General features: G+C 28.5%; 1 protein-coding gene across 1 annotated transcript; it reads left to right on the forward strand.

The window, feature by feature from the left end:
- Positions 1–9802: 9802 nt before the first annotated feature.
- LOC135958202 (general odorant-binding protein 28a-like) lies at positions 9803–11068 on the forward strand. Its single transcript, XM_065509084.1, has 3 exons — positions 9803–9941; positions 10698–10786; positions 10850–11068. The coding sequence occupies exons 1-3, from the start codon at positions 9803–9805 to the stop codon at positions 11066–11068; spliced, it is 447 nt and encodes a 148-aa protein (XP_065365156.1).
- The last annotated feature ends 5574 nt before the right edge of the window (positions 11069–16642 follow it).

Consider the following 16642-nt stretch of genomic DNA (forward strand, 5'->3'; position numbering starts at 1 on the left):
GGAGCTAGTCACTTCAATAGCCACGTGACTAGCCATTTTAACACGGGCATGTCCTAGGCAGGGGGTCAATTGTCTCCTTTTGATTACATTGAGACTGTCTTATAGTTGGTCCAAAGTAGTCAACGTATTGGATTCACATACCGGTTACATAGAGTCAGTTAGCTTACTAGCTACCAAACTGGTTACTTGATAAGCTACTTAACTAGCTTTTTGTGTCGTATGCGGAAGATTATTGACCCCAAATAGTCAGTCTAAAAGACATATCCTTCTGGTGAGTTAAATAACTAATTTCTTAAGTTCAATTTAAGAGTTGTAATAAGTTATAAAACCAAAATGATATATTTAAAATACAATCACCCCTATCGCGAATCAACATTTCACATGAAATATTTTCCTTTTTTCGTTCATCAACTTTGTTCACGTGGAAAAAATTCCCCTTGTTGTGAAATTTTTAGATGGAATTTTGTAAACAATAAACAGCTGTTACGAACAAAATCAACTATTGTGAATGATATTCCCGATAGCAATTTTCCCTTCGAGGGAAATGAATATTTCATGGGAACAAAATTTCACATGTTATTGCCGATAGGGGTGAATATGTACATAGTCAGATTGACCGACTCCAGGTTACTTAGCGTAAGTTAAATTACTAGTCTCAAAGTATTATTTTCAAAGTAACATAAGGTAGTAAGTAAAGTTGCTAGTCCTTAAATATAATTATAGTTATACTTTTGTAGTGAGTAAAATGGCTTATCCCTAAAGTTAAATAAAATTGAAACAGACTATACTTCAGACTAAAATGAGACATTAGGAGACAATTGACTATTCAATAGATTACTTCTGGTGGGTAAAATAACTACTTTCTAAAGTACAGAACAAAATAATATTTTAAAGTGACTTCAGCGTAGATTACTTAGAGACACTAAAGTGACGATTGTCTTCCTGCCAGATTACTTGTGGTGTATAAAGAAACCAATTGTCTTCTCTCTGCACTACAAAGAGCACATACGTGTCAAATGGCCAAAATATATAAATTGGAGTCAGCCAAGTGATAAGACATTTGAGTACGAATTACTCACAAAACGTTTAAGGTGACTACATTCCAGATTACTTAGACACACTTAAGTGACGATCGTCTTCACGCTAGATTACTTGGGATGTATAAAGTAACCAATTGTCTTCTCTCTGCACTACAAACTGCACACACGTGTCAAATGACCAAAATATATAAATTGGAGGCAGCCAAGTTATATATACATTGACTACTTGCTTAACTGCTGGGTATTTTTGCGCATGTCTGATTTAGGACAGAAATAGTCGGACCAACAACAATGTTAAATAAATGTTAAAATTTGTATATATATTAGGGTGGTCCGATTTGTGAGGACACAATTTTTTCGATATTTTGCCACGATTTTTAGCTTTTGGCATGAGGGAAAAAAATTTCCACTACGACATATCAAAAATGATTTACCGTAATGATTTAAAATATATTTAGTCTATCTAAATTTAGTTTCTAATGCAATAAAATAGAAAAGTTTCGAACCAAAAATATTTTTATTTAAGGCCTGTTTCACGATGTCGAAAGAAAAATGATTCGAACAAATTTGTATGAAAACTATTCGAAAGAATTTAAAAAACTGAGTGTTTTTCATACAAATTTTTTCCACTCATTTTTCTTTCGACATCGTGGAACAGGCAGTTAATGTTTAGTAAACAAAATTTTGTATTAATTACACTGCGGAACAGACATTTCGGTTCCCGAAAATAAAATTGATAAATAAAATTGATGTCAAAGAAATGATAATTTTTGATAATAAAAGAATACCAGTACAAAAATGTTTTTTTAATTTTAGTCTCCATTTATGCATTTATACCAATAAGATAAAAAAAAACTACAGAATAACCAAAAAAAAAATTAAAACGCCGATATTTTAAAAACAAAAGCTGCCCAAAAAAACTAAAGATAATTTGGAAAATAAACATATCACAGTGGTTTTCCCCATAGGCCAAAAATCCAAAAAAATAAAAGTTTTTTTCTAAGCTTTATTGCACTAAATTTATTAATAACACTCTAAAGTTATGAATCTAACAAATTTTGTTGTTTTTTTTTGCGAGATTTAATATTTGTGTCCGTTGAAAGTGGAGGTATGTTTATATTGAATATAAAATTTTTATATTGTCATAAAAGAAAACTTAAGTTTATCTAAAAAGTTATTCGCGATATTGTGGCAGAAGTCTCCAAAACCCCTACAAACGTTAAATTTTAACTAATTTTCTACCAAATTAAATAATAAAAGCTGCAAAAATATAAGCCCATTAAAAAATGCCTGCAGAATACTTTTTAGACCTTTTCAAAACTCACGTTTTTTAAAAAGTAATTTTTCACGTAGACTTTTAGATATTTGGCCCGCATCTGCCCACAACTTCTTAAGGTAGGATCACACGATTTCCGCAATGCACCAATTATTGGTCTATTTTAAACGTTAATCGTGTGATTTCACAACTTATTGGCTCATATGTCAAACCACAACAATATTGAGCTTATTTGGCCCAATCAAATTCAACCCTGGTGCGGCAATCATATGAATGCTGGATAGGCAACATGCACCAATAAAAAAGTAAAAAATTCACCAATATTTATTGTGTTTTAGTGCGACAATCAAAGAAGACAATTAGCGCCAATATTCATTTTTGTAAATGAAATATTCTTATTGTGAGCCACTCTTTGACCCACATACATCTTCTTTATTAATTTTTTTATACTATAATTAAGGCCGACGCAATTTTCTTTTTTTATTTCACAAATAAATTTTTTTTACATTTATGTATGTAAACAAAACAAAATTTAACATTTAGCACAACAGCTGTTTCTCTGAGTTGCCGTAAACTAGAACAATCGTGTGACTGGAATGCGACAATTATTGCCATTAAACCGCTTTTCGCCAATTTACGACAATCAAAATTTATATAAAATGAGGCAGTCATGTGACTGCAGAGAATTTGATTGGGACAATTTCTTTATTGGGCCCCAATTCAGCACAATAAAATCTGTATTAAATTGGTGCATTGCGGCAATCGTGTGATCCTACTTTTATACACAAAATTGTAGATATTTTCCTTGCAGAACTATTTGGTGGGATGCGAGTTGGATATCTATCAAAATAAATGTTTTGTAATTCAAAACATAAAATTTTTGACTTTTTTTGGCAAAATCAAAAACTTTGTAGACTCTTTTTTCAAAATGGACTTCTTTATTTTTTGCTCAAAACAAAGTTTAGATATTTTCCTTGATGATCTTTTTGATCGCTGAGTGGGATGCGAGTGGGATATCTATCAAAATAAATATTTTGTAACTCAAGATATAAAATTTTTGAATTTTTTTTTCCAAATTTTTAAAATTTTTTTTCTCAAAAGAAAGCTTAGATATTTTCCTTGAAAATCTTTTTAGTCGCTTAGTGGGATATCTATCAAAATAAATATTTTGTAACTCAAGACATAAAATTTTTGGACGTTTTTTTTTTTTGCAAAATTTAACTTTTAAAAAAAATTTTCTGCTCAAAAGAAATCTTAGGTCTCGATAATCTGCTCGACATGATGCATGTTATTATTTACAAAAAGAGTGATCCGCAATAATTAATGCATTCGACTTAATTGCTAAAAACAAAGACGAGAAAACGACTACACGATCTGAAGCTATTGGATTGCTACGAAAATTATAGTATCTAGAAACAGCTATTCTAGTCATTGTATGGAATGTAGTTTTAGATCTTTTTTTAGATTTAGCTGCTAGTAAAAAACTTCAAGGATCTCACACTGATTGATCATTCTTCAGGATTTGGGAATTAAAAAAAATTCTGAATTTGAAGAGAAACCCAAAGCGCTATCTGAAGTTTAAGATTATTATAAGTTTGATACTCGTCGTAAAGAAAACTTCATACAGATGAATCACGTGCAAATGAAAGGGCATCATCTGGAAAAGAACTTTTTCGTAAAAATATTTAAACCCCATTTTGGACACTTTGAGTATACAGTTATTCGAACGTAAAAACGGATTTTTGTAAACTTAATTTTTTTAGACAATTTATCTTAAATAGATACAAATGATTTAACACATTGACTGCCACGTCGGACACATATGTGTGACACTGCATTATGCGGCTTACGCCACGTCGGACACATATGTCCGATACGACTTTTACTCTCTAGGGACATGTCAGACAATAGTGCTGGATTTTAAGAATTTTTTCGATGTTGTCTGGAAGTTCGTCATCAAAACTGTAATCTTCACATTCTTCATCACTTTCTGAACTTGTACTGAGTATTTTTTCTAACTCAGTATCCCATAAAAAAGATCCTTTTCGCCATTTCGTAAGACCATCTTATTTATAAAAAAAATCTGTTTCTAAGCAGTAAATATTACTGACAGTAGCCTAAATTCCAATATTGTATTAGAGTGGTCAAACCGGTTTTCAAATTATCGGAAAAACCGTTTTTTTCCAATTTTCCGGTTTTTACAAAAGGACGGTTTTCGAGTTATTCGACAAAACGGATTTTTTGTCTCGAATTATTCGACAAAATCGAATATTTTTTTTATTTATTTTAAGATTTTGCGATTAACTTTAGCGATTATTTAAACAACACTATTATTCTAAATGTGTGTTATGATTTCATGTTAAATGCCATTAACAAGTTATATATCAAGACCAAGGAGCAGTCTCAAAGTAGGCCTGGGTTAATTAACAACACGCGCGTCATTGTCATTATTTCTTAAGGCAATCAGGATCGTTTTTGTTTTTTTGCCTTCGATAATTTTCTCGTACTGGTGTGTGTGATGTAGCTTCGTATAACGGTTCCTTTTTTTAAACAGTCCCGTGCTAAAAGAAATTTCATCTGATTTAGAATATATTGAAAGTGACTCGCAAATTTTAGAAGCTCAGCTCAGTATAACATTAAATGAAGTTCAAAATCCACACATAAGAACTAATATTGCAACAACTAGCGACTTAAAACAAGATTTTGAGTATTTGGAAAATTTTTCAAAGAGTTAAAATAAATTAAGTCTTTTATACAATGCAATTTTAACAGTTAATCCCACTTCAACTATAAGTGAACGTGTTATTTCTGTTTCTTATTTAAATCAAAAATAAATTAAGGAATCCTATGTCTTCAAATCATTTGCTGCATCAACTTCATAACTCAAAATCCATGTTTTTTGTACTGAGTAATATAACATTTCATATTGTTACGAAATTGTACTTGAATTCAAATATAACGATTTTAACGGCTGATTTAAAAGTAGCTTAACTGCAAATAGCAGTACTGTAATAGAAAACTGTAACATATCTGTGGGCATTATTAACATTGAATAAAAGCTTTCAGTTGACCATTGATCGTAAGTATGGCAACGCTGTTTGCTGCGACCGTATATTCGAATTCGAATATTCAGTTAAACAACATTGTGGAAAGTACACCACAGATGACGTATGTATTATGGTGTTTTCTTTTCTGGCATAAATGCTGCATTTATTCTGCCTTTTACCTTTCTTTGTGTTCTTTTCTGAAAAAAATGTAGTTTGATCGTGTTCTTTTCTAATAATGTTACCCTAAAACACTGAAGATATGCTATATGTTTCACCCTCAATTTTATCAAAGGGTTAGAAATGCACACTTTTTTTGTAAGCAAAAAGTATAGTTTTTTAATATTTAGTAGCTACATAAAAGAAAATTGCATAAATGGTAATGATTTTGTTCTATTGTGATCGTTAAAAATGCAACACATTATGAGGTTATGGGTAACATTTAATAAATGGTACACAATATATAGGCAACATTTTGTGTCAGAAAAGAAAACACCATTAGAAAGCTCTAGACAGTTAGAGAGCAATCTAGAGTGCAGATGGCAGTGTTATAAATAGTGGCAGAGGTTGCAGTCATAGCTGCCAGATTTGACGATTTATCGTCATTTTGACGATTTTTGGTTTCAAAAATAGCAATTTGACGATTTGACGATTTCTTTCTCGAAAATGACGATTTTCTGCATTATGAAAATATGGTACTATTTTATGAAATAGGTAAAGAATTTTCTCATTTTGTTGGTGAATATTTAGATTTTGAATTTTGTCAATTAAATTTTTAGATTTTAAACCAATAAAATAAATTAAATTAATTACTGAAATAAAACGGAAAAATTCTAATGCAACTTTTTCTATTTTGACAAAATTTATTCAGAATATAATGACATTACCCCATTCAATTGAAGCCGCCAAGCTCGAATTTATGCTTTAATCTCAGGCATTATTACCTTCCGAATTGACCACCTACAGCGTGGTGCTATATTTTAATGAAATTATCTTTAAAAAGTAATGTCAGAGATTGTTCTTTCGGGTTATAATAAAGATTTAGACATTAAATTCTATTTTATGTGTTTTATTTAAAAAAACTTCTGAATGAAATCTTATATTATAATTAAATTGAGCTTTACTTTTTTATTTTAGTGATCCCTTATTTATGAACTTCAATTTTAAGAAATTTTTTTGATAAATGTTGATGTTTTTGTTCACTTTTTAAGTAGAAATTTAAAATTTCCGTTAGAAATCTTGACCTTTTTAATTTTCCGATTTTTTTTGACGATTTTTAAAATTCAAAATTACGATTTTTTTCTTTTTTATCGGGATATTGACGATTTTTTCCCAAATTCATCTGGCAGCCCTGGTTGCAGTCGTTAGTGAGTTTTTCAGAGACGCTATTCGAATAAACATCAACTGAGTGCCTTAAAGTGTGCTGTATTTTTCAAGTGAATTCGTGTACATTATAAAGTGTGTCTGAATTTCTTCAAATTTATAAACGTGTATAAAAAACATTGAGTGACTATTTAATTCTGTTGTAGTACATTTTAAATAAATAAAGAGTTGTTACAATTTTTAAACTACTAAACGGCTATTATTTGCAATCAAAAGTATCCGGTTTATTTAAAGGAAATAAACAAACGTTTTGAAAAGCTTAAAACGTAACAATATAGTTTTATGAGTTTTCAAAAAAGTCAATTATTTTTTGTGTGAGAGTGTTTTTTTGTTGTAAACATCAAAATTAAAATTCATGTTTTCTCGTAAAAATTTGGGTTAAATACAGATTAGAAAGATATTAACATCTACTATTTACATATATTTCTGAAATCGCATGATTTGTTGAAAATTTATTTAAGAAATAGTAAAATGTCATAAAACATTCAAAGACGTTTTTCTCGAAACGACTTTTTTTGAATTATGACGTTGTTGCAGTAAATGAGCTGTTTAGGGTTTTTTAGTGAGATCTTCTGAAACAATTTTTTATGAAAAGAATATAATTTAAACGATTTTTTTCTTTAGATTTAATAAAACTTTTCTTGGAAAAAAAACTCCAACTATATGTATGTTGGAGAAATCAAAAGCATGATAAAGAATATTCCTTTTGGGATTGTTTTAGATTTTAATTAATGTAATAGTTTCGTTTAGTTATGATTAGGGAGCGGATTTTCATGCATTTATTATTGGAAAATATGCGCCTAAAATATGTGTCAAAAAAATCAAAATATGATCTAAAAATTTAAAAAATATGCACTTATATTTTTGTGCAAAAACATAAAATAACATAAATTAACTATGGATTGTGCAATGTCCAAAAAATACACAACAGTGTTCCCAGCAGTTAGGACTTTTAAATCAGAAATTAAATAGTTAAAATATCAAAATATCGGTCAAAAATATCTCCAGCACTAGGTATTCTTTTTAAACTAAGACGTTGATGAAAAAACCAAATATGTATACAAAATAAATCGCTAAAGGCTGTGTTTAATCTGCCGCAAATATATCCGACTTTGTTTCTGAGTTATGGATTTCTGGTATGAATACTTGTTTAAAGCCATAGTCTTTAGAACATCTATCTTGCGACAAGCCTTTTAAAATCGGCAATATTTTGATCGTGCTGTAAAGTAGCATCCAACCTTAATATCATCTCCTAATAACCCAGCAGATAAGCAAGTACTGAATAAATGAATCCCTTGTAGACAGTAAATGTCTATAATGTCTGATCACTTGGCAGACTTCATTTGACACGTATTTGCTATTTGTAATGCAGAGATAAGTCAATTGGTACCTTTAAAGACAATTGTAATTTAAGTGTATCAAAGTAATCTATAGTGTAGTCACTTTAAACGATAATTGTGTAGTGTATTTGTCTCTAATTAATTCAAAAGAGTCAACTGACACTCTACTTAGGACTTGCTCGTGTTAAAATAACTACTCACGTTGTCATCCTAAATGATAGCTAAAATCAGGGCAGTCTCCTAGTCGATAACATTTAATGCTATTTCTATAACAAATTCGACAAAAAACTTTTTTTCCAGACAATATGTTGCCCATTGACGACAAAAAATATTACAAATTTGGATAATATGCATATAAATATGCATTTTGAAGTTAAATATAACAATATGTGCATTATCAATAAAATATGCAAAAATATGCCCTAACAAATCGATGCCATTTTACTGCAAAATGTGTGATTCGATAGATAATTAGTCAACATTGTAATTGGACATTTGAGAAAAAACATGCATTTGCATATAAATCCGCCCCCTAGTTAAGATAAAAGACTCATTTCAAAAAAAAGTTTCGTCTATACATGTAAATACAAACAAAGTTTCAAAGACATGTAAATTAAATGTCAGTTGTTATACATATTCACTAATCATGTTTATTGGATGTTCAAAAAATATCTAATTTTAATTTGAAATTTGTATTTAAATTTAAAGGGAAAAATAAATACAAAACAAGTTTTTAAAGTCCAAAAAAAGGAATTTCGGTTAATCGACACAAATTAATCGGTTTATTTGTTATTTGAAAATAGGCAATTTTAAATTATTCGAACAGTTAACCGTCCAAAATTAATCGGTTAACCGATTAACGGTTAATCGATTGAATACCCTAATTTCTATTGTGTAAATTTAAGTAAATTTAAAGTTATGTTAAATTAATTTTTAAAAGACTGGATGATTTTTTAATTACTTGGTTTAAAAAATTGTTTATGCTTAATTTATACCTCAATTCATAAATTTACAAAAAAAAAGTCCACTGTAAAAAAAATTCAGACCAGCTTGACTATAAGTTTATTCTCCAAAAATGATCTACTCAACATGACCTTTCAGAATTATAATATATATAATTATTATAATTATATATATAATTATAATTATAGAATTATAATATAATATATAATTATAAAAGTCTCAATTTGTTGGACAGTGTTATTTGAAACTATAATAAATTACAAAAATCTTATCTAGGATATCTGACCGTGACAGTGATAACTTTTGATGTATACAAGTGATGTAATTAAATGTGGTTTTAGACGATACAATTTTATGTACGACTTATTTTTAAATTTTGTAAATTTTATCGAAATCTTCCAAATTAACGTTACCGTTACCATTTAAAATTTTCAAAACGGTAGGCAACATTGTATAATACTTATAGAAGGTTATTAATAAAAATGTGATAATGTTTTTAGGATAAAATATATTTCTGGCGTAACCTATAATTTCATGTTTACTATTGTAAATATTTATATAAACATGCAATTAATTACTGCTATATAAACTTTATTAGATTGATTTTACTTTAAAATAATTTAACAATAAATTTTCAAATTACAAATACTTGTTTATCATATAAATACACGAAAAGTTTTGTTTTAAAACACCAGTTCTAAATCAGCATTGAAACAGCATCAGTATATTAGTAATTGTTTAACTTAATTAATTAAAATGGCAAAATTGTTTGTAAATTTTGTAATTTTCGGCGCTTTTGTCGCTGTTTTAGTTAATGGATTTGATAAAGAGGCTGCTATGGATACTTTTGTGGATAACTTGAGTGAATGCCAAGAGGAAGTTGGAGCCCAGCATTGTTAGTATTATATTTTTATAAACAAGTAAGACAGCTATATTCGGCTGTGCCGAATCTTATAAACCATTCACCAAATTATACTTCAAAATAAAAATTTTAAATTTATTTTTTTTCCAAAGTTGTTTTTTCATTTTTTGGAAAAAAAAAATTTTAAATTTTAATTTTTTTTTCAATATTTAGCGAAAAAAAATTTTGGTAAAAAAAAACAAATTTGGGTTAAAAAATATTTTTTCCGATTTTGACACATTGTAGGTCCAACTTACTATGGTCTTATATACGTCATTGCAAAGGTCTTTGAAATATGTATCATTAGATATTGTCTATATTAATGACTTAGTATCCATATCCATATAGGTCAAAAATCGAGGTTGTCCTGGTTTTTTCCTTATGTCAGCCATTTGTTGACCGATTTTCCCGATTTTAAATAGAACCGAGCCGGAAGAATTCCGGATATATTGATGTATTAATCGTGTATGCAAGTTATTTTGGGGCTTCGGAAAGTTGATTCCAAAAGACAGATGGCTTAATCGACTCCGCTATCTATAAGGATCCAGAATATATATACTTTATAGGGTCGGAAATGAAAAATGTAGGAATTACAAACGGAATGACAAACTTATACTATATATACCCTTCTCACGAAGGTGAAGGGTATAGAAAGGTTTCATTCGTATGATGAGATTATCATAATATTTATTGGAAGAAGTGTATTAGGAGTATTTTAAATTGTTAAAATTTCTTAACGTTTATTTTCAGCCGATCTTGAGGATTTAGTTGATAAAAAACCCTCCTCTACCATGGAAGGCAAATGTTTACGTGCATGTATCATGAAGAAATACGAAATGGTAGATGGTCATTGGCCAAACATAACCAAATATTTTAATACTTTTTTTACTTGACACTTCTAGATGGACGACAATGGTAAATTCTCTAAGGATGTCGCTGAAGCACATGCTCAGGAATACACAGAAGGCTCTGAAGATAAACTGAAAATTGCTCATGAAATAATTGATGCCTGTAGCAGCATCGAAGTAGATGATGATCACTGTGAAGCTGCCGAACAGTATGGACAATGTATGAAGGAACAAGCAATGGCACACAACATTGATGACGCTTTTGGTTATTAAAGTAGAAATATGCTCAAGCTATGGATATGGATAACGATTGATATACAAAAAAAAAAATAGTTTTAGAAATTAAATAAAATGCATGTTAAAAGTTAAGGAATTTTATAATTACTGTACCACCAGTTCTAGCAAATAGGGTCTTGCATCCGACATAGAATGCAGAATAAAACTGGAAACGTTAGTATAAATTGCAAATAAATAATATTTAGTTAAATCTTTAGATAACAAACTATGCCAAAAAAAAGTATAATTTTTAGAAGAATACTGATAAATTTTCAGTGAAAATGAATAATTTTTTCCCAATTTATAAATTGTTCGGGAGGGAATCTGAATCTGATCTGGACTTTGTTTTTTAACTTTATCAATACTTGAATTTTTTACTTTAACGTTATTTTTTGTTTTTCTTTAACAATAAAATATTAAAAAACCTACATTAAAACTTCACTCTTCACTTTTTTTAAAAATATTAAATTATTAGAATAATTCGATTAATTTTTAGGGTAATCACCCGTTAATAAACATTTTGTTTGGTTTATAATACATAAATAAGTACACAAAAAAATCATTTTATTTAATAAATTTTTCCATTATTTTATAACTTGATGAGCCTCCAATTTTCTGAGAGATGTTAAGTTTTCCCTAAATTATTTGCTAAGTAAAAAACATAAGGGCATGTACATATACAGTGACGGACATTACAATAGAATCACTACCAATATTTCATTTAAAACCAGGAGCAATCATAAGGATTGGTGTGGGCCAGAAAATATAAAAAAAGTGGCAAAATGTGTTGTGGACGGACGAAACGACCATTAATTTAACTGGTAGTGATGATAAGACATGGGTTAGACGTCCAAAAAATGGCAAAAACCAAAAACGTTTAAACATGGTTGGGGAAATATTATTATATGGGGATGCTTTTCTTGGTTTTGCGTTGGTCCAATTTATTGGATTAAAGAAAATATGGATAAGCACTTGTATGTAAATATTTTGGAGAATGTTATAAAGCCACATGCAGAATGGAATATTCCCTTAAAATGGCTCTTCCAGCAAGATAATGACCCAAAGCACACGTCAGGTCTTGCCAAAAAATGGTTTTTATATAACAAAATTCATGTTATGGAATGGCCGTCTCAATAACCAGACTTAAATCCTATGGAAAATAGTAAAAGACAAACTCGGACCTGAAAAATTGAAAAACAAGGAAGAACTTTGGCAGAAAATTCAGGAAATATGGTATGCAATTTCCCGATCTACATGCGAAACTTTGTTAAATTCAATCCCCAAAAGATCTGATGCTGTTATTAGAAATAATTGATATGCAACAAAATATTAAGAAAACAACGAATTCTTATGATGATTTTTTATTTTTAATCATTTTACGACTGATTGATTCTATTTGATTGTCGCATATTTTATTTAGTCTTTTAGATTTGACATCGTTTTTAACATAAGAATGTGTTATTTTTTTATTTTATTTTTTTATATTTATTGTTTACGTTATGAGCATTAATATATAAAGAACAAATTTTAAATTTTGAAATCAAATTTTGTAGTTTTACCGCTTTAATCGAATTCATATGTAGTGATTCTATTGTATTGTCCGTCACTGTATGTATATCAATGGATTGGGGATTTTCTGTATTTTTAAAACATATACATAACTTTTGACAATTAAAAAATTCATGGAATACTTTTTTGGGAGTTGCGATTGTATTTTCAATAGTCCAGAAAATCTCGACTTAAAAAAAGTCACGAGTTAGGGCCTTTCTATATTGGAAATGGAAATGGAATTTTTTAGTTTTTTTTTTCTATAATCTTTATACCAGGGTCGGGGTTATCGGAACCCTTTACAATATAATGAAGAATATATTCGGCCATCTAAAAAGGGTTACAAAATTTTGATATCGACTATGAGATTTGAGGATTTTTTCCCTAAAGCGGTTCCCTTGGTATCCAACATTTTCAATTTTCTTTTCATTTAAAATATTTTATGTAGTATAATGTTAAATTCCTTAAACATATTCTTAGAATTTTTTTAGATATTTAAAAAACAATAAAAGTATTTTTTTCACAAAAAACTAGCGAAAAATCGCCTTTTTAGAAATGTTTAATTTAAAATGCATATAACATTGGACTCAGTCATTATTTTTAAACAATTCTTTCTTTATTCGATACATACATTTATTGTTAGACCAATAAAGGAAAAGTGTAATCAAAAAACTGGAGTAGGGTGACTATAAATGTTGAAAATTTAATTTTCAAATGCGAATATCTCCTAAGCTATAAGAGATAATTGATAGATTTTTTGTAGTGCTTGACGAGGAAATTATATACATATGTGGAAATTTTTTGAAATCGGAAACGAAGATGTAGCATAGATTTAAAAATTGAACATAGCCGAGGTTGGTCGGTCTATGAGGTCCAAAGTCCAAACTCGAAAACACTTCCTCTTTGCGCATGTGAAATTTCATTCAAACCGGACTAACCGGTTGGTTTTACTTGACCGATTATTATAATTTTCAATGGCAAATATTTCATCCCCGTACGTCCTTTCCTCAATGCCCTCCTCTATTATGAATAAAAAATTCCCCGGGAGTTTTTTCCCATTGAATATGAATACGAAAAATGAGAAAAGGGAAAAAAACTCCCGGGGAATTATTATTCATAACACCAGTGTTTGAAAAACTAGACTACAAGTAGCAGTAGCAACGAAAAAACACAATTAGTCTAGTTTAAAAATTAATAAAAACTCGGAGTCAATCAATTACTACTACTACTGCTACCTTCACATTTTGGTAGCAGTAGTTGTAGTAGTACCAATAAAAGAAAAATTTAAAAGTAGCAGAGTAATTTATTTTCTATTGCTACCTTAAAAAAAAGTTTTCATGTAGCAGAGCCATTAGTTTTTTATTAATTCTGCTACTTTTAAAATTTAGTAGTAATAGAAGTAGCAGTTAGGTAGTAGTTAAGCAGTTGAGGTAGCAATAAAATAAGTCAAAATAAAAATCTTCAGCCAAAAAAGTATATTGTATGTTGTTGTTGTGAATGTATATTTGTGTAAGTTGGTCATGTTGTAAACAAAAGTTCGGCTTTTTTGTTATACACACAGACAACACGATCTTTCTGTTAGCAACACGAACATCTGAGACGAATAAAAACGAATAATTCTTTCAAACACTCTCAAAACAAAAACAACACACAGTGTTTAATTCTGTCAATGGTGTTATGACTGAAGATTTTCTTTTTTGACTACTTTTATTGCTACCTTAACTGCTGCATCAACTGCTACCTTATTTCTAAATAATAAAAATTAAAACTCGATATAGAGCAGTAGCAATGATTTGTATTTTTATGCTACTACTCCATTTACAATTCATGTTTTATTACTACTGACTGCTCTGTTAAGAGTTTTATATTTTGAAGGTAGCAGTAGTTTTAAATAAAACAAGAAAACGAAAAAAGTCAAATGCTACTGCTACCGCTACATACACTTTTTTGAAGCAGTAGTTGTAGCAACAGTTACAAATTTGTTAGTTATCGTAGCTTTTTAAACACTGCATAACACTATACAACTCCAAAAAAAATTACGAGGTCCGACCAATAAATGTTGATAGAAGATACAAAAATAGTAAAATTTTACGGATAATATTCTTGCGGAACATTTTAACCCCTTAAATCCCTGTTTTAATGGTGTTTTTTGCTCATTTTTAAAAGAAGGACAAAAAAGACCATGCCTTGAGGATTTAGAGCCATGGTAGGCGTTCATATTGTTGAGGTTACGATGATTTTCGTCAAACAACCCGAATGTGAACAAAAGAGCGTAATAGAGCGTAAAAATACACACACAATTCATTCAGTTTCTTGATGTTGTTGTGGATATTTTATTTTTTACCCAAAAGAGCACACAAATTATATACCTCTTTTTGCGTACCACTAGAGGGTTAACATATTCTAACATATTCTACAATAATATTCTCCGTAACATTTTACATAACTTTGCTGAGAACATTTTATACCTAAAATGTAAGGATCACATGGTTTCTTATGACGATTAACAATAAGATTGTGGCAGAGTTGGGAAACTTTAACGCCCCCTCAAATGAAATTCAGATGTAAACTTTCAAAACGCCGATACACGTGTCTTTTTTTTGTTTGTATCCTCTATCCAAATTTATTGGTCGGACCTTGTAATTTTGGAAAAAAAAATTGATTTTGTTGTATAGTGTAATTGGGCTGATTATAATTTTTGATTCTATGACCAATATTTCGATATGTAACAAACAGAATGACAAAGTCAATATAACCCCCATCTTTCTGGGTATAATAAAACACAATGCATAATAATTTAGGGAAATATATGTACATATTTATTCAAAAAAATGTGTAGTTATACTATATATAATATATAATTATTATATAAATTTGTTTTGTTGTTTGATACATATCAATAGTAAAATTGATACGAGTACACTTTCAAATGAAATGATATTGTATTTTAAATTCTCACACAAGAAACGTAATTAATTAAGCCAAAATTAAATATAAATAATAAACTATACAGTTTTAACTTAATATGTATATAGTAATTGTTTTTTTTTATTTTTAATGTGATATTTATTAATATACATAACTAATAGTAATCATAATAAATTACATTTCAGTTTTTCTATAAATAACTTCTTCTGAATGGATATAAAGCTTAAAAATATAACTTGAAAATGAACAATGAAATAATATACATACATTAATTATAATTAAAAGGTGTAGGTTAAATAATTATTTTGTATGTACGCCAAAAAAAATCAAGTTAATTAATTGTAAAGGGATTAAAAAAATAATATTTGTAATATCTTATCAAAATGGTCAAAAATACTTATACGCATAGATTTGAAAGTCAAATTAGAAGTTAATTTTTTATTTTTAAATGAAAAGTTTTGAAAATTATTATTTTTTTTTTATTTGAGAAATTATTTAATATGTTTGTTGGATAGTATTTTTTAAAGGCGTTTTTTATTTAAAATATATGAATATTTTGAATTTATTTTATAAACTACGAAAACCAAACATTTGTTCAATATATAAATTTAGCATGATCATTTTTATAACAGTATTAATAAACTCATTTTTGTTTAATAATTTTTAAGCCAAAACATAACATTTTTATTTAGAATAATTTTTGATTGATTTCTTATGTATTTTAAATTATTGTAATATAACAGTTTCAAGGATTATATTATTTATTACAATGTTTAATTTTTTTTTATAAACCTGATTTCTTTCTTTATTTTATTAGTATTATTATTAGAAGATAGTTAGTAATTAAATTTAAAAAAGTAAATAATTAAAATGGTATTAGAAGAAAAACATATTCAAAATTATATTAACACAAAATGGTTTAAATTGCAATTAAATAAGAAAAATTAGAATTAAAATAGAATTATTTTCATTTAATAAAATAGAAATGTAAATATACATAAATATATTCATACACAACTAGAGTTGTCAAACCGGTTTTCGAATTATTCGAAAAATCGGTTTATTTCTAATTTTCCGGTTTTTACAAAAGGACGG

The sequence above is a fragment of the Calliphora vicina genome, chromosome 4, assembly GCF_958450345.1.
Source record: "Calliphora vicina chromosome 4, idCalVici1.1, whole genome shotgun sequence".
NCBI lineage: Eukaryota > Metazoa > Arthropoda > Insecta > Diptera > Calliphoridae > Calliphora > Calliphora vicina.